Genomic DNA, 18,793 nt, shown 5'->3' on the forward strand with positions numbered 1-18,793 from the left:
GACTATGGACACCTCCATGGAGGGCCTCACCCTCCCTGGGGGAATGAGGGGATAACGGGGGGAGGGGGGTTAGGGGGAGGGCACGGGAGGAGGGGAGGGAAAGGGAGAGGGACCTGGAACTGACTTATGAAGCAACCTTGTTTCTTATCTAAATTTAAACTGGAAAATAAAATAAAATAAAAAAAGAAAAAGGGAGGAAAAAAAAAAAAGATCTAGTTGTGTGTTTACTGCCACCTAGTGGCACTTGCAACCACAGCAGGGGATCAAATGGGGCATTAACAAATTTGACAAATAATAAGGGATGGCAAGGGAAGCTGGGAAATAAGACATAGTGACAGAACAATAACAAAAAGTCAGAAGGCAAGACTGGAAATGCTGACATGTGGACAGATATCCATGTAGGGCTAGAAGCAGTCCAAAGGACAGCTCCTGGAAGGACGTATTCAGAAATACCTAAATTGGGTTGTAAAATGTTTCTTATCGGTAAGGATGCATTTCTGATCAGTTCTTGTAAGTTTAAATGTTTGAAGACACTTTTGGGATGTTTTTTCAGGGTCTTCCAATGTAGTATCTGAAACCCAAAATGATGGTGGTGGATGAGGACGGCCAAAATTCCATGCAACTGATGCTGCATAACCCCTGACCCCACCCATTGCACATATGCACTAAACCGCTGCCGTTGGGTGACATAATTTAGTAGTTCCAGTGGCCTTATCAGGCAGCACTGTTTTGCTAGCAGAAAAAAAAGCTATTTTTTTGCACTGCAGAAATTTTGGTGATCCACCATTATCCTCAAGTCACAAACGTTTGCCTGTGAAACTCTCTAGCTCGTTGGAACGCCATTAAATAGGGAGCTTAAGTCTGGTTTACTTTTGTTCACATTTTCCCAGCACTTACTTCTAGGACTGAGGTCCCCAGTAGCACCAGCGCCTTCTTTCCAAAGTACAGAAAGAAATTACAGAGGAGTATGGCATGTTCTTCCTTACTTCCAATAGCCAAACTAATGCAGTACTGGGCAAAAGAAAAGGAACAAGAATAATACAATATATTCTGAAAGGAGGAGAAAGGAAAGTCAAGTGGACTAAACCATGCAGAGCCTGGCACTCCCTCAGTCTAAGTGTTGACTCTATCAGCTGCTAAAAACAAAACTTTATGTACTGGCTTCAGTGAGGCATAAAATGAGGGGAATAGTAACTTAGAACAGCAGGCCACTCTATATTACATAGAGAGGCCAAACAATTTATATCCAAAATGAGGCATTTTTGTTGAGAACAAATATTATGCTTCCCTGAGCTCCCAAGGAAGTATATCTGATAAGGAACCACACAGGATTGGGGGGCAGGGAGCTACAGTCTTCCCTGTACCAATATAGTATTTGACTCAAAGAAAGGAAGGAACATGGGTTAGAGGATGCCTAATTAAGAAGCATAATAGAGCCGGGCGTTGGTGGCACACACCTTTAATCCCAGCACTCGGGAGGTAGAGGCAGGCGGATCTCTGTGAGTTCGAGGCCAGCCTGGTCTACAGAGTGAGTTCCAGGACAGGCTCCAAAAACAATACAGAGAAACCCTGTCTCGAAAAACCAAAAAAAAACCAAAAAAAAAAAAAAAAAAAAAAAGAAGCATAATAGAAACTTCTTTACTCTAAAGTACCTAACAGCTGAGCTCCAGGGAAAAGATCAGACACAGCGTGCCAGGTGCGACTGTATAGCAAGCAGGGATGGGGAAGGCAGGAAAGGCAGTCTGGGGGCCTACAGCTTTGTTCACTTCCTAGAATTTGTTTGTTTTATGTTTTGAGACAGGGTTTCTCTGTGTAGCCCTGGATGTCCTGGAACTTGCCATGTGGACAAGGCTGGCTTTGAACTCACAGAGATCTGCCTGCCTCTGCCTCTGGAGTGCTGAGATTAAAAGCACGTGCCACTCACTATGCCTGGCCTTAGTCCTTAAATTTTTTTTAAAAGGAAAATTTTGGGTAAAACTCTGGATTTCTGGCTTCTGTTGACAAAATTCTAAAGATGTGGCTTAAATGTTTAAATGATGGCTAGCTGTTAGGTCTCTCGGACTGTCCAAATATCCAGAAATGAGCTCAAACTTGACTACAGGATTTCTGGTGCTGAGATAAAAGCCAGCATTCCTCAGGAACTGTGAAACTTGTTCCCGTTTGCCAAAGGGGCCATTTCCCTCACCTCTGGCAGAAGGGACACATGGCTACCTGAAGTACCCACCACTAAGTCAGAGCACATGCTTCCTCCAGGCTCCCTCAATATCACAAGCACCTGTCACACATTACAAAGTCCACGCTAGCATCCTAGCCCTTCTCATCCCCTCCCTACCCTAATCTCCCTCCAGCTCATGGGCTTCCCTCCTTGGAATATTCATCCTTCTTATAACCTGCCTGTTCCCACTATTCTCTCTCCTATGTACTTACTCTCTCTTATTCCCACTAGCTCTCTCTTATTTTCACTATTCTGTTACTCTCTATCTCCTGTTATTCTCCCCTCTCTCGCAGATAGTCCTGGCCATGTCCAGTTTGCTGGCCATGTTCAGTTTACTTCTTTTTCTCTCTGCCCTGAACTCCTTCAGATGGCTCCGGCTGTTCTCTCGTGTCCACAGTAAAAGCCTTAACTATATCATGGAGCGGCCTTGTCCATGTCGGCAGCTTCTTGGCTGCGCACCCTAGCGGCAGTAGCGGCCTGGTGTTGCGTAGCTATGGTAACAAGCAGATGAGACACACTCTCCACATCATTACAGCCCCAGAGAAGGCCAGGCTGATGAGGTGGGATGAGGAGGCCGGCAAGCTGCTCCTGTTTATTCGACAGCATGGAAATATGTTATGGAAGCATAACAAGAGATACAGCCACACCAGTGTGTACTGGCTGCATCTGACAGTCGATGGCAGGGTTAGAATAGACCGGAAGGAAAGGCGTTAGCCGAGAGGAATCTCAAACACGCGGTAACTAACACCTTCCTTAGCCGCACTGTTGGGTCGGGGGAGGTGGGGCTCAGGGTGTGACCATATGCTAGTTTTCAGCTTTTAATGTTCAACGAGACCATAATACCCTCGAACGTGCTTTGAATAGATAGTCTCAAAAGCATCTAGGCTAAGTAACAGCACTCTGACTTCTGCCAGGTTCCAATTGTTGGGCTGGAACCTCTGGCTCCCTTCTGCTTCATCCAGGAAGCCTCATTCTTCCCTCTCCAGGCCCCGCCCTCTCAGAAAATCTCCAACAAAGAAAAAGCGAAGAAAACTGTTACTCCGTGGTGGCTGCCACGGGGGCTCCTCCCCTGAAGTTGCCAGCAGCCCATGTTCCCGTCTAAAAGAGTACCATACTTGGGCACAACCCCAGCTTATGGAGGACTGGTCCTCAGTCCTCACCTGCCGGGTATTTAAGTTCCCTCCTTGAGTTCAGGTGCACGATTTCTCCTGCCCCGATCTCTGGGGGATAGAGGACTCAGCCGGAGTGGCTTCACTCAAACCCGTTCTTTTACTTTTTCAATTCTTGATCTGGCTTACCGTGGAAAAACCTACTATTGAGGTTCAGAAAACCTATTACCAATTGTTGGATCCTGGGGCAAAACCATCTGCATATGTCCACGTTATTCCCAGTTAGTAGGAGGCAGGAAAGCCAACTATTAAGTTAGTTCTGTATATCTTAGTCCATTTTAACCCAAATCCAAGTCCTTCAAGAAGTGTAGGTAAGTGAGATACAACTGCCCCAGATCTCTCAGGACGTGTGTGTGTGTGTGTGTGTGTGTGTGTGTGTGTGTGTGTGTGTGTCATTACATTTCCCTGGCTGTCCTGAAACTCACTATGTAGACCAGGCTAGCCTCAGACTCACAAAGATCTGCCTGCCTCTGCCTCCTCAGTGCTGGGATTAAAGGTGTTCATCACTACCCAGCTCTCTCTTAGGGTCTTTTATATTTGTATTATCCAATTGATAATATGTATTGGATGTTTACTAAATTTAAATATGAGAAGAAATAAAAACCAAGTGTTCCTCTACTTCAAGGAGATTATAACTGAGATATATGCTTGTACAGTGTGAGTGTGGGGTCAGTTTAAAAGCAACTCAGTAAAAGTTAAGGAAGGATGGAAGAAATACTAAAATTAGGGTTTCCGGGCTTGGAAAAAAGTCATAGAATCCCAGTTAAATGTAAATTCCAGGTGATATTAAGTGTGTGTCCTATATTACACTTGGCAGTCTGTCTGCAAAGAACCAAAAATGGATGCTAGAGAAGAGCACAGCTACAGGAGCTCTCCATCCCGAGGGGACCCTTGGGGGAAGTGACACTACAGGAGCTCTCCATCCCAAGGGGACACTTGGGGGAAGTGGCACTACAGGAGCTCTCCATCCCGAGGGGACCGGGGACACTTGGGGGAAGTGACACTACAGGAGCTCTCCATCCCGAGGGGACCGGGGACCCTTGGGGGAAGTGACACTACAGGAGCTCTCCATCCCGAGGGGACCGGGGACACTTGGGGGAAGTGACACGCTTGCTGTGGATAGCACTCTGGACATTTCCACAGAGACAATGCACACTGCTCTCTGGAAGGTGTCATGATACCGCACTGCTGAAAGTCCCATGGAATTAAATTACTCACAAGGAATTGCTTTGCATTTTGAAAACAAATCATCTTAGTGATTTATTTCCATAAATTATTAGGGAGCTAGAAAGTATATACAAGTTATCAAACACTTTCACATTTGACAAGGCAGAACACTGCACAAAGAAGTGCTACTTCAAGACAAGTGAGAAATATTACACATTTTAACTATACAATGCCATGTGTTACCTCTGATGTCATCCATATGTCAAAACCATCATTGTCATCCGACGTTTCTGTCGTGAAAGGAATCAAAGATACAAATCGTGCGATGAGGTCCTGGAATGAGATTAACTGACAGTCACTGAGCCCGTCCGTTGTCCAGCATGGATCTTCACAATCATTCTCTCTCAGAGCACACTACGGGCCTCTCAGGGAACCGAGGTCCAAGCTCAGAGTGATGACATAACTAGTGCAGACTCACAAAGGTAATATGCTACTGGAGCCCCTGGGGAGTGAGCCCCAAGTGCCTGAGCCAGAGACCCCTTGCTAGGCATTATTATTATTATTATTATTATTATTATTATTATTATTATTTGGTTTTACAAGACAGGGTTTCTCTGTATTGTTTTGGAGGCTGTCGGTCCAGCCTGGCCTCAAACTCACAGAGATCCGCCTGCCTCTGCCTCCCGAGTGCTGGGATTAAAGGCATGCACCACCACCGCCCGATGACATTATGTTTTATTGTAATAAGTTATTAGGATTTAAAATATTATAACATTGCAGCAATAGGTCAGCATTTTTAGAAGGTGTGAAACAGCGAAGGCTCCACTGGCTCTTGCTTTGGAACCTTTCTCAATTCCTTTTCTTATAAACTTACATTAAACTGCCGCAGCCGGAGACAGAGGTAATCTGCTTCCTCGACAACAGAAGTCACACCGAGGATTTCCCCTCCCCACTAGAATGCCCCATAATTCTCCATGAGCACAGGAAAGTAGCCTTAGCTTCATGCACTCGAGTCACACGCCCCACAATGCTCCATGATCACTCGAGAATACCCAAGAATACCGTCAGCTCCGGGGCAGTGGGTGTTAAGACCAACTGGCATGAAGAAACCCCAATGGGAAAGCAGGATACAGTAAAAACAACCTAAACCCAGGCTTTGAATTTTAGCCCCAAGGGTCCTGTGAAGAAAGCTTTGTAACTTACAAACAACATAAACTGTCTGAAGAGAACAAGCCACCTAGATTGATCCCAAAATAAAAGATACACTTGATTCTTCACACAAGCTCTATAATCTCTAAGAAACCAAAAGAAAAAAAATCATCACTCACAAGGGTCGCATTGGAGTCATGAAGAAATATATCTAGGAGTTGCTGTGGTGGATTCAACGCCTTGATGTATCTTGTGACAAAGACCTGCATCCCTTCACTGTTAAAAACAGTGGTCACGACTCTTCGGTTGGGAAACATGGCCTTACAGTTCCTGGTAAAAGTCTGTGCTCGCTGCAAAATGTCTATTTGATCTGAAAACTGGAATTAGATTTTAAAAAGTTCAACACTGCGCCGTTCCCTTCCCCCTTAGAAAATACAAGGAAAACCAATGTTTACTTCTAGTAGTTTTGGAATTGCTATTGGTTTTTTTAAAAGTTTACACTTTTTTTAAAATATAATTTGTTTCAGAATAATTTGGTTTGAAACCTACCTCATCTAGTTTCGGATTGAATGTGATATATGATATCTGAGGTTCAATTGTAGCAAAAATATTTAGGAAGGTACATTCTTTCGGGTTCTGTCCACTGCAGTCTTCTCTAGGAGGGACGTAAGTGTTACTCCAGGTGTACCCAAGCAAAATGGGCGGGATGTTCACTTGAAATGTTCCGCTAATCTGAAAGAACACGTGATGAGAATCAACACCAGCCAAGCCTGTGTTCCAGATCAGTCTCCCCTAGGAGAGACGGGCTTACAGGGACATGAGCTCCTACTGAGAATCACAGGCTTTCTGGGGTGACCAATGGGCACTCATGACTGTAAGGATTCAAGCATTATGCTGGCCTGCCCCTGTCACCTGGCAGAATGTACTCAGGTGGTACCCTGGTCAACCCAGGTACAAAGGACCCCTTTAAAGAAAGACCGCGCCTACTTCTGCTTTCTTCTCTTTCCCGATCTCTTCCTGCTCTCTCTTTCCCTCTCCCCCTCTCTTTCCGCTATTGTCTATGATCTCTTTCTTTAAAATAAAAAAAAAGTTTTTGTTAGCACCATGATGGAAGGGCTGTGGTCACACAAATAAAATGTAAGTCAGGTCAGGATGGCTGAGGAACTCCCTCCCTGACACAGGCGGCGGCTGTCTTGTTTCTGCGTCTGGTCCCCACATAGCTATGCAGCTGGAGTTGTAGCGAACAGTTCGCAACTCTGGGGATAGAAGACAGGTAGTGAGAAGAGTGGAGCAGAATAAAGACGGCTTGGGTGCTTGGCAGTACCCTTGAGCAGCTGCCCCTGGCGCCTAGACTTCTTTACTGGGAGATGAGCAGAACCCTGACTTCCATCAGCCACGCTTGGGTTTCTGTTGTACCTGGCCTAATCAAGTCCTAACTAATGTACACATGGCTCATATTCACTCAAACGCCCTCAAATACCTGTGAAATTCATTGAAATATTTACTTCAATGAGTCAAACATGTAAGAAAAAATGTAATCAAACTTTTCTTTGGACTATCAGCTCACAGTATTGACATGGAGACTTATGATTTATGAAAGCTCGGCCTTAGCTCAGGCTTGTCCCACTAGCTCTAATAGATTAACCTGCTTTTATTAATCTATGTTTTACCATGTCACTTTTAGCTTTCATTCTGTATGTCTGACTCCCTCCATGTGTGGCCTTTACCTTTCTTTCATTCTGTATGTCCAGCTCTCTCCATGTCTCATTAGCATCTCCTCTACACCTTGATTATCTCCTCCTGCTTCCTCTGTCCAGAAATCCTGCCTATACCTCCTGCCTAGCTATTGGCCATTCAGATTTTTATTAAACCAACCACAGCAATATATCTTCACACAGTGTACACAACCAAACAAACACGTCACTAAAACACTCTCCTCTTCCCCTACACCTCCATGGCCCGGCATGCCAGGCAGGGGAGGTCCTGATACTCTTTACACTCACAGGACCTACCCCACATGCCACCAAAACACTACAGCACAGCACACGGCACCAAATGTTCACACCCCTCACCCTGACAATGAACTTGTGGCAGGAAATTCACTTCTGACTCTTCAAATCCTCAGTGTTTGGCATGGCTTCGGGGTTTTGGGTACCTTGCTTAAGATCTTTCAGTAAGGAAGTATCTGAACCTAAGTGGAGCCTGGACTGGAGTTCACACTCGCTGGTCATGCAGACTCATTGCTGCCAATGACCCTAAACGTCAGAGCCCCCGAGGGTCTTGCAGAGGCCAGTTCTCATCATTAACCTGGCCTAACTGATGAGCGAGGCTAGTTAGACAAAATTCTTGGCACCTGAGTCTGGCCTTCAAAGGCCTTTATGCAAATACAAATTTTGCTTTATGACTTAGGACTAGATTTTTTTTCTCTCTGTCTTAGTAAACACTTTAAAAATGCAAGAGGTAAGTTTACAGGTATTTTCTAGCGACAGTCACACTCTGTAAGCACTCTAAACCCCAGAGCACTTGGGGTTTATTTTAATAGGGTCATTTTACTAGCCACATAACCTGTCAGTCACAGACTCTGACTGAAAAACATCAGAAAGTGCTTTCAGTAACAAAGAGCTTTTCTGTTACCTCAGACTGTTGCAGAAGGGCTGAGAAGGGGAAACTGATGGAGCCCAGCCAGTTCTTTTGTATGTAAGTGTGAGCACTGCAGCTCTTGAGACAATGGTCCTGTTAAGAAAATTTAAGGTAAACTCACACAATGGCTCCTGTAAGATGGATACTTTTACAAACTCTTAGGTAGCTGTAACAAACTGTTCTTTTTGTCCTTTCTCTCTCTCTCTTTACTAGGGTATGTTAAAGGGCAGCCATGGAGCTGGACCAGGGGCTCCACAAAACTGGAAACAAGGAAATAAATGATATGATTGCTCTTGCAACTAAATGATGCTATTAAAATTTAAAACTGCATTGAAACCTCTCAAACATTTGAAAATGTAGCAGCATAGTATCCAAAAAAATGCAGACTAAGGAAGAATACATAATGAAAAAAACATACGCAGAAAAAAATGCAAATTAAAAATAGTAGATAAATGAGGAAGAAAATATGCAATCTGAGATAGTTTGAAGATGAGGTCATAGTTTTAGAATGTTCAGTTCCCAGCACCCACATCAGGCTACTCACAACCACCAGTAACTAACTCCAGCTCCACGGGATCTGACATCCTTCTGGCCTCTGCATACACAGGCACATAAATGCACATGGACACATAAATAAATAGTAACATAAGCCCTTTAAAAAAAACGGATACAAACAATAAAATCAGAAGAAAAAATAGAAGCACTTGGATAGTCACGACTAAGAGGCTCACAGTGTATTAAGGATTAGAAGACCACTGGAAATGATATGCTAATCAAAGATCTTTCCAAAGGATCCATCCCTTCCTCTTCTTTGTCCTTTGTTCCCACCCTCCACACCTGCACCCCTCCCCTGTCCTCTCTCCACATTTGCCCCACCCTGCTTTCTTTTCCTAAGCATTTAAACCATCATCTGAACACTGGATTCATCTTAAGTTCTTTCTGTGGCTGTCATGTTTATGTTATAGTTTTAGTTAACCCAGGCACAAGGCCTGGAGTGCCCAACCCCGCTACAAAAGCAGCTGGCAACAGCTCTGCCATCTCTAGTGTTGAAAAATCTGTGGTGTGTCTGTGAGACTTGTAACAAAGGGGAGACCCATGGGGAATAAGAAAGATTTGGTAATAGGAAGAAAAAATACAGGAGGAATGAGAAGAGGCATTTATGAACAGAATAGTGATCAAGAATAAACACAAACTGTCTTTCAAATGGGTGCTTATCTTGTCACTTATTCTCATCTTTTATGGGAAAAATGGAATGTTTAGTCTACAGTTACCTACAACACAGTCCATGAGGAAAGGCCAACATGGACAGTTTCCTCTTCTAAATAGAGTACCAACATTATCCCAAGCACGTCTTAACACCTGACACATGTAAATTGAACCCATAACAATGCAAAGCACTTACAGGAGTTGAGTGTCAGTCAATGTATTCCCATATGTCAAATCAAGTACTGAGATAGAATCAGAAAGGCGTGGGTCCTTGGATGTAAGTCATCAACAAATGGTCACTTAAGACCTTCCCTCAGCCTCTATTAAGAGTCCACTTAAAGTTTACCCGTGAATGTTTGTTCGCTCTTGGAAAGCTGGCTTGAAGACATTGCTGCTAAGATTTTTCCTGGTCATTTAACCCTGAGCACTGAACTGCAAGGTCTCACCCATTCTCTGACCTAGAGCCTCCATCCCCAAGATAGAATCATGTCTCCCTTCAACAGAACTGTGATAAGAGGGCCAGTTCTTCAGGGCATTCTCTAACAGAGCATTCTGCTTTCCCTTCCTGTCGTCCTTTTTACAAGCTGACTGCACACCCCATGTCAATCCTTTGGCAAGGTTTGTCCCTTTCCCTGGCATTCTAACTTCTAAAGTATGAGTGTCTAATTTTTTGATGTGGTGTATGGTGTCATCTACAAATGGGTGAAGGCTCATCATAACTATTCCAGGATGTGTGTGACCTGTGGGTCACAGGTTGGACATACCTAGAAAAGAAGGCTCATCTAAATGGCTAAGATACTAAATAATACTTCTTTCAAATTAGATTAATAATGGGCGGTGGTGGAGCACACTTTTGATCCCAGAACTCGGGAGGCAGAAGCAGGAGGATCTCTGTGAGTTAGAGGGTGACTTAGGTAAACTGCTGAACAGTTTAACTCTCGAGGTGGGAGTGGGGGCAGCAAGATGTCTGTCTAAATAGAACTACAGGAGATAACATCAGGTGGCTGAGAAGCACCACAGTGTGTCAGAGGAGAGAAAAGAGATACTTTGGATGACAGAGACGCTAACTCAGCATGTAGCACACCAGCTATCATTTCACAATGCGTCCTTCCCTCCTGAGAAAGCTGAGTCCCTCAAGATTAAACTCTGAGGTGACAAAGGCTCCAGCTGTCCTGATTTCTTTCTATCATCTCCCATCTCCTGGCTTTCAGGAAGTGAGGCGGGTGAACGTTACACCAGCAATTGTTCCAATGATTTTAAAGCCATTTATATGAGAGCATTTAACTTGCCTACCCGGAGACATCAGCTATGGTGGATACATGTCTTTATATTTTCCATGTCAAGCTAATGGGAAGAAAACTGACACTTACTACAGAGCTTGATATGGTGCTATGCATCGGATTAGGGCTTTTCGCTAATGTACAGGGAAAACATTAATTTTAGAAATTACAGAAGACACCACAAAATTCTGGACCTAAAATAACCTGGTGTCTTGTGTAGAGTGGTATACTTTCTTTGGTCAGATAACGAAAAATATGTGAGGTTTTCTGCCTATCTGTCTGCCTTTACTACTAAAAAGTTCATATTTAAATGTAATGTTCAGTCAGAAGCATCTGCTTCTCCCAAGTCCTGGCCTGTTCACCATCCTTCCTCCTTATAGGTTGCTATGATGTGTTATATTTTAAGTAGTTTGTCATATGTCTGACTTTATTGTACATGGACTTGAACCCTTTTAAGAAAACATTACATATATCACATTAAAAGCAAATAAAACTAAGTAAGGAGGCATATATACTGGTATAGGACTGCTACAAGTTCAAGACCACACAGTGACTTCAGGACAGCCTGGGCTGCGGTGAGTCCCTGTCTCAGAAACAGACAACAAAGTAAGTTTACAAATATGTTCCGCGATTCCACTCAGTTTGACCTCATAGTTATTTCAACAATAACCAGATATTTTCCTACATTACCTCATGTTTTTCAATTAGCACTTCATCAAAAACATTGATATGTATATTATCCTTTATTTTCGATAAACTAGAGAAGCTGTAGTCATGTCCTGGTGAGCTGAAAACAAGAAAGCACACTTGAATGTTTAAGGTTTTTCAACATCCACTTATTTTCTAAGCACTCCATTGATAAAGCATAAGAAATTATCTATGATCTTTTCCTTTGTAAAGTTTAGACTTAGAAAAAGCTATATGCCTTTAAGTCTGGCTTCTCCTGTTCAGTAGGACGAATGTGTGTATTATAATTAACCGTATATTCCTCATAAGATGAAAATAAAAGTAGACAATGGCACTGGTTCGCCTGGACATCATGTAAATCGAAATGAGCAGTCAGAGAAAAACAGTGCTTGGCACTGTGTATCTCAAAGAGAAGTCTCACTGAAATGACCAAGACTCCAGACGGTCCGTTTTGGATTTACAATTCCCAGACCAGTTGGTGATCAGCACATTATACCAGTGTGTAACACTGTTCTTTATGCCTTAGTTATATGCAACAACTAATGCAAAACATGGGCATTGCTGTGGGGTTTAACTTGTAGAAAAGTAGTATGCCTCACTGAAGAAAATCCAGGAATTAGTTCCAGGAGGTCAGGTCAACCTGGCAGCACATAAAAAGGAAATACTTGCCCAGGGTGATGGTGGCCCTGCCCAGCATGTAGCCTTCTTGCTCCTGACAGCTTTCCCTGCCTTTAAGAGACCTTTGTACCCTGAGGTTCCCAAGATAGAGCTTTGATGATAACAACTCCCCATCCCAGGATGCCCACAACCTGAGGTTCCAGCTACTGACTTTTGTGTGACAAGCAGCCCAGCCCCTTGACTGGCAATATTTTCACTTTTTACTGTACAATTGCCACTGCTACTGATGTTGTTAAAGATTTTTCTTGTTTTGTTTTGATGCAAGTACCACTCCAGGGAGTCTCCAATAATGCCTGTACTTTTCTGATAACGGGTGCTGGCAGTAAGCAACGAAAAACACCGTTTGAGTTCCTTGACAATTTTTAAAATGAATACTCCTTATATTTCCAAGAAATAAACTAATTCTACTTTGTTCCCCCTGGGGTTTCATTCCATGGTAGGAATGCCCAGGCCAAGGCAAGGGAGGCTGTGTATATTTTGCCACAATTCCTCCTCCAAAGTAGAGCTCACTAATTATTCTTTATTTACTGTCACTAAATGTTACATTTGCATGTAGGTTTTTTTTTTCCCTTTTCCAATGCTAGGAATTGAACCCAGAGCCTCATGCATACTGGGCAAATACTGTACCACTTTACAGTTCTGCATGTGGTTTTTATCATCAGAATGTCACAGGGACCAAGGATTTAGAACAGAATCTTCTATTACAGACAACAAAAAATAATAGTTGGATCGTTAGATGACTGTCATGGCGCAGGTGTTGGGTTCACAAGGATCCATGGAAAGCAAACCCAGAGGCATCTGAAGAATAACTTTAGCCTTTCTAGGCTGCAGGGTGACTCCAGTCTCTAAGGACTGAACAGCTTTCCCTTAACTCAGGGCTTCTTTTATTGTTCTCCAATTTACACCTTAGCAAGTTCATTTCTATAGCCTCAAAACATCCTGAGGAAAGCTTCCGAAGGGACCATGGCCAAGTGCAAATTCTCCACTTAGGAAACCCACCAACCAAGTTTTGCATAGGCTTTGTATCCCTTGGGAAACTCTCAGGCAAGATTCATATAGGGTAACAAGGAAAACAAAAGGTGTCTGATAAACAAAGGATGGATTAGGGCTTGGTGCTAGCTAGCCCCAGGGGAACGCTGCCACAGGTGACTTTCTGGTTTCTTCTGCATTTTTTGGCAGAACCACAAAATTGTCAGTATTCTATGTTAGTATATTATTCTATTTAGTTTACTTACAAATTTATCTTTTGTCCTCCTAATCAAATTACTTTAATGTAGTGTATCTAGCTGGGCATGTGACTATAATCTGAACACTCAGAATGCTCAGGCAGAAGGAACAGGAGTTTAAGATCAGCCTCATCTGTATAGTGAAGCTTAGGCCCATCTGGGCTACATGGCAGGACCTTGTCTTAACAAACAACCCCAAAGATTAAACTCCAAACTCGAATGTATAAATTAATAATTCAAGTATCTTCAAACACACATGATCATCTACACTACTTTACTTTTCCAGCAAAGACATTTTCTTTTCATTTTCACCCCCACTTGTCCTACTCCTTCTCCCTCCTCCCCTCTCCCTCCCCCCTTTCTCTCATACATCCCGGTAAGTGTCTGGTAGCTTTCACTTTGAGAGAGGAATCTTGGGTAAGAAAACGCATATAGCCTGCACTATGGTACCACAGGAAGTATGTAGATAGCTATGACAGTTCTTCTGTGTTTCCATGTGTGTCAACGTGGGGGCCAGATAAAACATATCAATAATATAAAATCATGTAAATAATCACATACAATGATTATAATGTCATGTGAACTATGAAGTGATACTACATTATAGGAATAAAAATTCAATTTTCCCACTCCTCAAAATGAAGTTATATTGTTTGAGAAGTGTTTAGGTGTCTAGCAGCTATGGACACTTGATCATGAAGAAAACAGGTAAATGTGTGCCTAGCAGGAAAACACAGCAATATCAGGGAAACTAGACGTGGAGTCGGACCTATTTTTATTGGGTTATGTGTGGGGTGCCTCTAAACAAACTTAGTTGTGGGATTATTCGAGCCCATATTCATTTTTTCCTCTTTTAAGCAAGCAGAAACATGGGGACATGTTTCTTCTGGAAGTTGAACTCTGATTTATTAACTTTCATTAAAATGTCTTTTACATGCAGGAATCTTGTAGGGAGTGTGGTTTCACTCGTTCTTGACAAAAATGTAAGTAGTCTAAAACATTAATATAAATCGCTACAAGTTTTAAAGGTAGGAAAGCAAAGGAAATCCACAATGATTAAGCACATACATGTTGTACGTCTTTAATCCCAGCACTTGGGAGGCAGAGGCAGGAGGATCTCTGTGAGTTCGAGACCAGCCTGGTCTACAAGAGCTAGTTCCAGGACAGCCTCCAAAACCACAGCGAAACCCTGTCTCGAAAAACCAAAAAAAAAAAAAAAAAAAAAAAGAAGCTGTCTAGAGGACTATAATACCACTGTTTGCAAAGGCAAAAAATAGTGTGGGGAAAGGCAATTAAACAAGAAAGGGTTAAGTAATCATGATGTTTTCACTCAGTAGGAGACTATATAGAAGTTCAAATAAAGGGAAGAAAGTGTCTTAGTCTATTTAATGCAGCAATTCCAGAACACTTGAGACAAGGTAGCTCATAAAGAACAGACTTTTCGCTTTCACAGTTCTGGAAGCTGGGAACACAGACCCTATGCAGTATCTTCTAATGGGGCTTCTTGCTGCCTCTTCACATAGCTCAAGAGAGAAAACCACCTCTACAAGCCCACCCTCCTTTCTATAACAGTATCAATTCATTGATAAGTGCTGGTGAGTACTAGGACAACAAGGTACCATGTGTTCTATAATGATATCCTTGGAACTGAAACATTTCCATCCTAGAGGGATGCTGCTTAAGACTCGTGAAGTAAACAACTCACAAATCTCAGGTAGTCCCTGAACCATACTAGATTCACAAGTCCTACCTCTGAGGCTGTGTAAGCAGTAGGACTGCTGAGGAGAGCAGACTCTGACCCATCAAGCTGCCTGCAGCTTCTACAGAGCACTCCCTCTAGGACTGCCATTTTCCTGAGCCGGCATCCAGGCTGGGGTGGGTTTTCTGGTGATGCAGCTGCCTTTAAATCATGGGGGCTTCCATAAGTAAGCCCTCATCTATACTCATGTCAGTAGCTACGATACACTCATTGGCTTGCCAAGTTGGATTTTGGTAGAATTATTTCTTTGGCCTGTCCTTGGTTCCCTACTCGAAGCCTCATACAACACTCCCTCCCAAGGAAGAGGTGGACAGTTCCTGTCTCTACATATACACTCACCCAAGCATACACGAACACCCTCCCTTACCAAGAGTTACTCTGACTGGAACTGCAGGAAGATGGACTCCAACTTACATGAAATCTACTTTGATTTCTTCATTCCAGCACGGATGGGATCCGCTCGCAGTGTTAGTCTGATATACAATGTGTTGGAAAGAAACTTCTATGAAAGGGTGCACAGTATCCTGAAATGCAGAATAAACACTGACTGGGTTTTTGTGATATCTCCTATGATGGAGAAAAGCAAAAAGTTGGGAGATTATTCGGTCTCTGGTTTCCTTGCTTAGCCGTTGATTTAATGAACATCTATTGGTCTTATTCTATGCCAGGCACTCTTCAAAGATCCAAAGACAAACAGAATTTTACCTTAAAGATTTTCAAGTTTCCCGGGGAAAACTAAACAGACAAAGCAAGCAAGTGCCGTGAGATGAGAGCAGCTCAGCAAGAGAGCCGGGCAGCTGTGGGTTTCGAGAAAGGTGAAGGATCAGATGAGCATCACAGAAGAAACCCTACTTGAGCTCAGGCTGTGAAACACTGCTATGACTATCTGGCTAAGAGCATGGAGATGGGTGGAGGAGGCCATTCCCAGCAAAGGGAACAACCACTGGAAGCCAAGACGGCATGGCTGTGCAGTGGACAGACATGAGAACGGCTGGCAGAAAAAGAGCTAGCCCATCAAAGATTCTGTGTGTGAATGAGGAGCTTATACCTTGTTCTATAGGGGCTGGGAGCAGAGAATGAGATGATCTGAGTTACATTCATAAATGATACCTTTCTTTCGTTAAAGGAAAAATAACTGAAATCTGAAGAATATAGATATAGAGAGACCAGTTGGGAGCCAGGTGCAACTGAGAGCAATCAACCAATATCGGACTTTATAAGATGTTAAGTACCTCATTGAAGAAGTCATTTGAGGCTCTGACTTTCATTGCTTCTTGATGTCTGCGGCAAGCCATGGGTAACCTTGAGTAAGGAGGCATACCCAAAGTCCTTCAGGAAAAACAACATGGAGACATAGTTTTAACATTAGTGTTGGTAAGCATGAGGATTACCCTGGGCCTTACAGAATTTTTTGTTTTGTTTTGTTTTGTTTTGTTTTGTCATATCACGTTGGCAGTCATCACTGCTTTGGGGAAGCAGTTCTTAACTGCTGAAATACAGGCTTGATCTAGTCTGTGATAACCTGCTCTCTAGTTTTCAGCACCAAGGGTAAAATGAGCCAAGTGATATTTGGGGAATATAGCCTTCCTACTTTTTTTTTGGTGTTAGAATATTTTCTTCTGCAGAATGATAGCCATAGAAAATAATAGCAATTTTATGTCCTTTCTCCACAAACAGCCATTAGGAGGTACATTGGTTGTGAAAATAATTAATCATATCAAGGAATAAGGGTGTCGTTCATAAAACAAAGTCAAAACCTTTAAAAGGTTTTAAATACAAAGTAACAGCCAGTAAGAAAAATGTCTGTTTTTCACAGATAGAATCTGGGAATTGTATTAAGCTGAAAAAAGCAAGCAGAGCACCTATATGGTAAACAGGAAAGAGGAAATACATGATATTCCTGGGGCATTTGGATAGTAATATTCATATTTATCAACCATCGTTGACCCTACATATCTAGGATACTTTTTTTTTTTGGTTTTCCGAGGCAGGGTTTCTCTGTATTGTTTTGGAGGCTGTCCTGGAACTTGCCTCATAGACTAGGTTGGCCTCAAACTCACAGAGATCCGCCTGCCTCTGCCTCCCGAGTGCTGGGATTAAAGGTGTGTGCCACCACCACCCGGCTTCTAGGATACATTTAATGAAATGAGTACTTAATATTTACAAAGCCTTAATTTGACCAGTCTTTAGTAGGCAATGTCTACTTTGGTCCCAAGAAATGGAAATAAAGCCGGGCGGTGGTGGCGCACGCCTTTAATCCCAGCACTCGGGAGGCAGAGGCAGGCAGATCTCTGTGAGTTCGAGGCCGGGCTGGACCGACAGCCTCCAAAACAATACAGAGAAACCCTGTCTCGTAAAAAAAAAAAAAAAAAAAAAAGAAGAGAAATGCAAATAAAATGTACTCAGTGCATATTGAAAGATAGGTGAAATCACACTTTGGTGTTTGGCAGTTACCTACAGATACTAAGCAGAACAGGCTGTAGTTGCAGTGACTGACCACACGGGCCTTTCCACATTTCAAGACTTCCTGAAACAAAATGTGTGTCCTGTCACTTTCCTGTCTTTCTGCTCCGACACTCAGGGCACACTCCTGTGACAGTGAATGAAGTGGCTGGCCGCAAAACTTCAAAAACTCACAGTAGGGCTGGAGAGATGGCTCAGAGGTTAAGAGCACTGACTGCTCTTCCAGAGTTCCTGAGTTCAATTCCCAGCAACCACATGGTGGCTCACAACCATCTGTAATGAGATCTGGTGCCCTCTTCTGATGTGTAGATGTACATGGAGGCAGGGTGTTGTGTTTGTAATAAATAAATAAATCTTAAAAAAAAAAAAAACTCACAGTAGGCAACAGTAGCCAGAATTCACTTGGTCAAATGGAAGATGCTCACGTGGTGAATAGCTCCACAGCATACGCTAGGGCTACTTTGGGAATCTCACACCCCTGAAATGTTTTCGCTTGGTTTTGGCAGTTTGTTTTGGGCCACGGCTTTGAGCCCATTGTGCAAACACTCTACCTCTGAGCTACTACAGAAACTTTTAATATGTTACATTGAGAATAGGTTTGACTAACCAAATGAGGGGTTAAAAGCTTACGCATTTTATGCATATGATTTGAATGTAGGGTGTGTGTGTGTGTGTGTGTGTGTGTGTGTGTGTGTGTGTGTGTGTTAGACATTAACCCCACAGCATTGTGTGTCCTAGGGAAGCGCTCTATCACTGAGCTACACCTCCAGGCAGTATGCACTGAAACACTAATGAATGCAAAGTCTCACAGATGAAGTAATGAGGAGTCTTAGCACATTTAAGAGAGATCTTCTGCAACTGCAGACATTGGAGCCTACCACTTTACCTAGAAGATATTTTTTTTCTGATAGGAATGTTGTAGGCCCTCAGGATCCTGACCAGAATCTTGATATCTCCATCAGAGACAGTCTGTGCTGTGACTTTTCTTCTTTCTTTCCTCTGAGGCTTTAACTTCCTTCGTGGTTCAATGAACTTACAAATTACATCCGTCAACTGGCTAAAGAGTAAAAAGTGATCAGTTCTATGTACACAAAATAATAGTGTTTTAAATAAACTCATGTTCTATTTAGGTTTGGGTAGAATGTTCTATAGAT

General features: G+C 42.9%; 1 protein-coding gene across 1 annotated transcript in view; it reads right to left on the reverse strand.

The window, feature by feature from the left end:
* Positions 1-18,793, reverse strand: part of Cc2d2b (coiled-coil and C2 domain containing 2B) — an 85,248-nt gene that overhangs the window by 14,384 nt on the left and 52,071 nt on the right. Inside the window, exons 23-31 of the mRNA XM_040744676.1 lie at positions 18,526-18,696; positions 16,409-16,505; positions 15,591-15,700; positions 11,517-11,613; positions 8,335-8,433; positions 6,250-6,432; positions 5,880-6,077; positions 4,795-4,884; positions 898-1,011 (exon numbers count right to left, since the gene is read on the reverse strand). Of these exons, the coding sequence (XP_040600610.1) occupies positions 898-1,011; positions 4,795-4,884; positions 5,880-6,077; positions 6,250-6,432; positions 8,335-8,433; positions 11,517-11,613; positions 15,591-15,700; positions 16,409-16,505; positions 18,526-18,696 (1,159 nt within the window). The remainder of the gene's footprint in view (positions 1-897; positions 1,012-4,794; positions 4,885-5,879; positions 6,078-6,249; positions 6,433-8,334; positions 8,434-11,516; positions 11,614-15,590; positions 15,701-16,408; positions 16,506-18,525; positions 18,697-18,793) is intronic.

The sequence above is a fragment of the Mesocricetus auratus genome, unplaced genomic scaffold (assembly GCF_017639785.1).
Source record: "Mesocricetus auratus isolate SY011 unplaced genomic scaffold, BCM_Maur_2.0 Super-Scaffold_4256, whole genome shotgun sequence".
Taxonomy (NCBI): domain Eukaryota; kingdom Metazoa; phylum Chordata; class Mammalia; order Rodentia; family Cricetidae; genus Mesocricetus; species Mesocricetus auratus.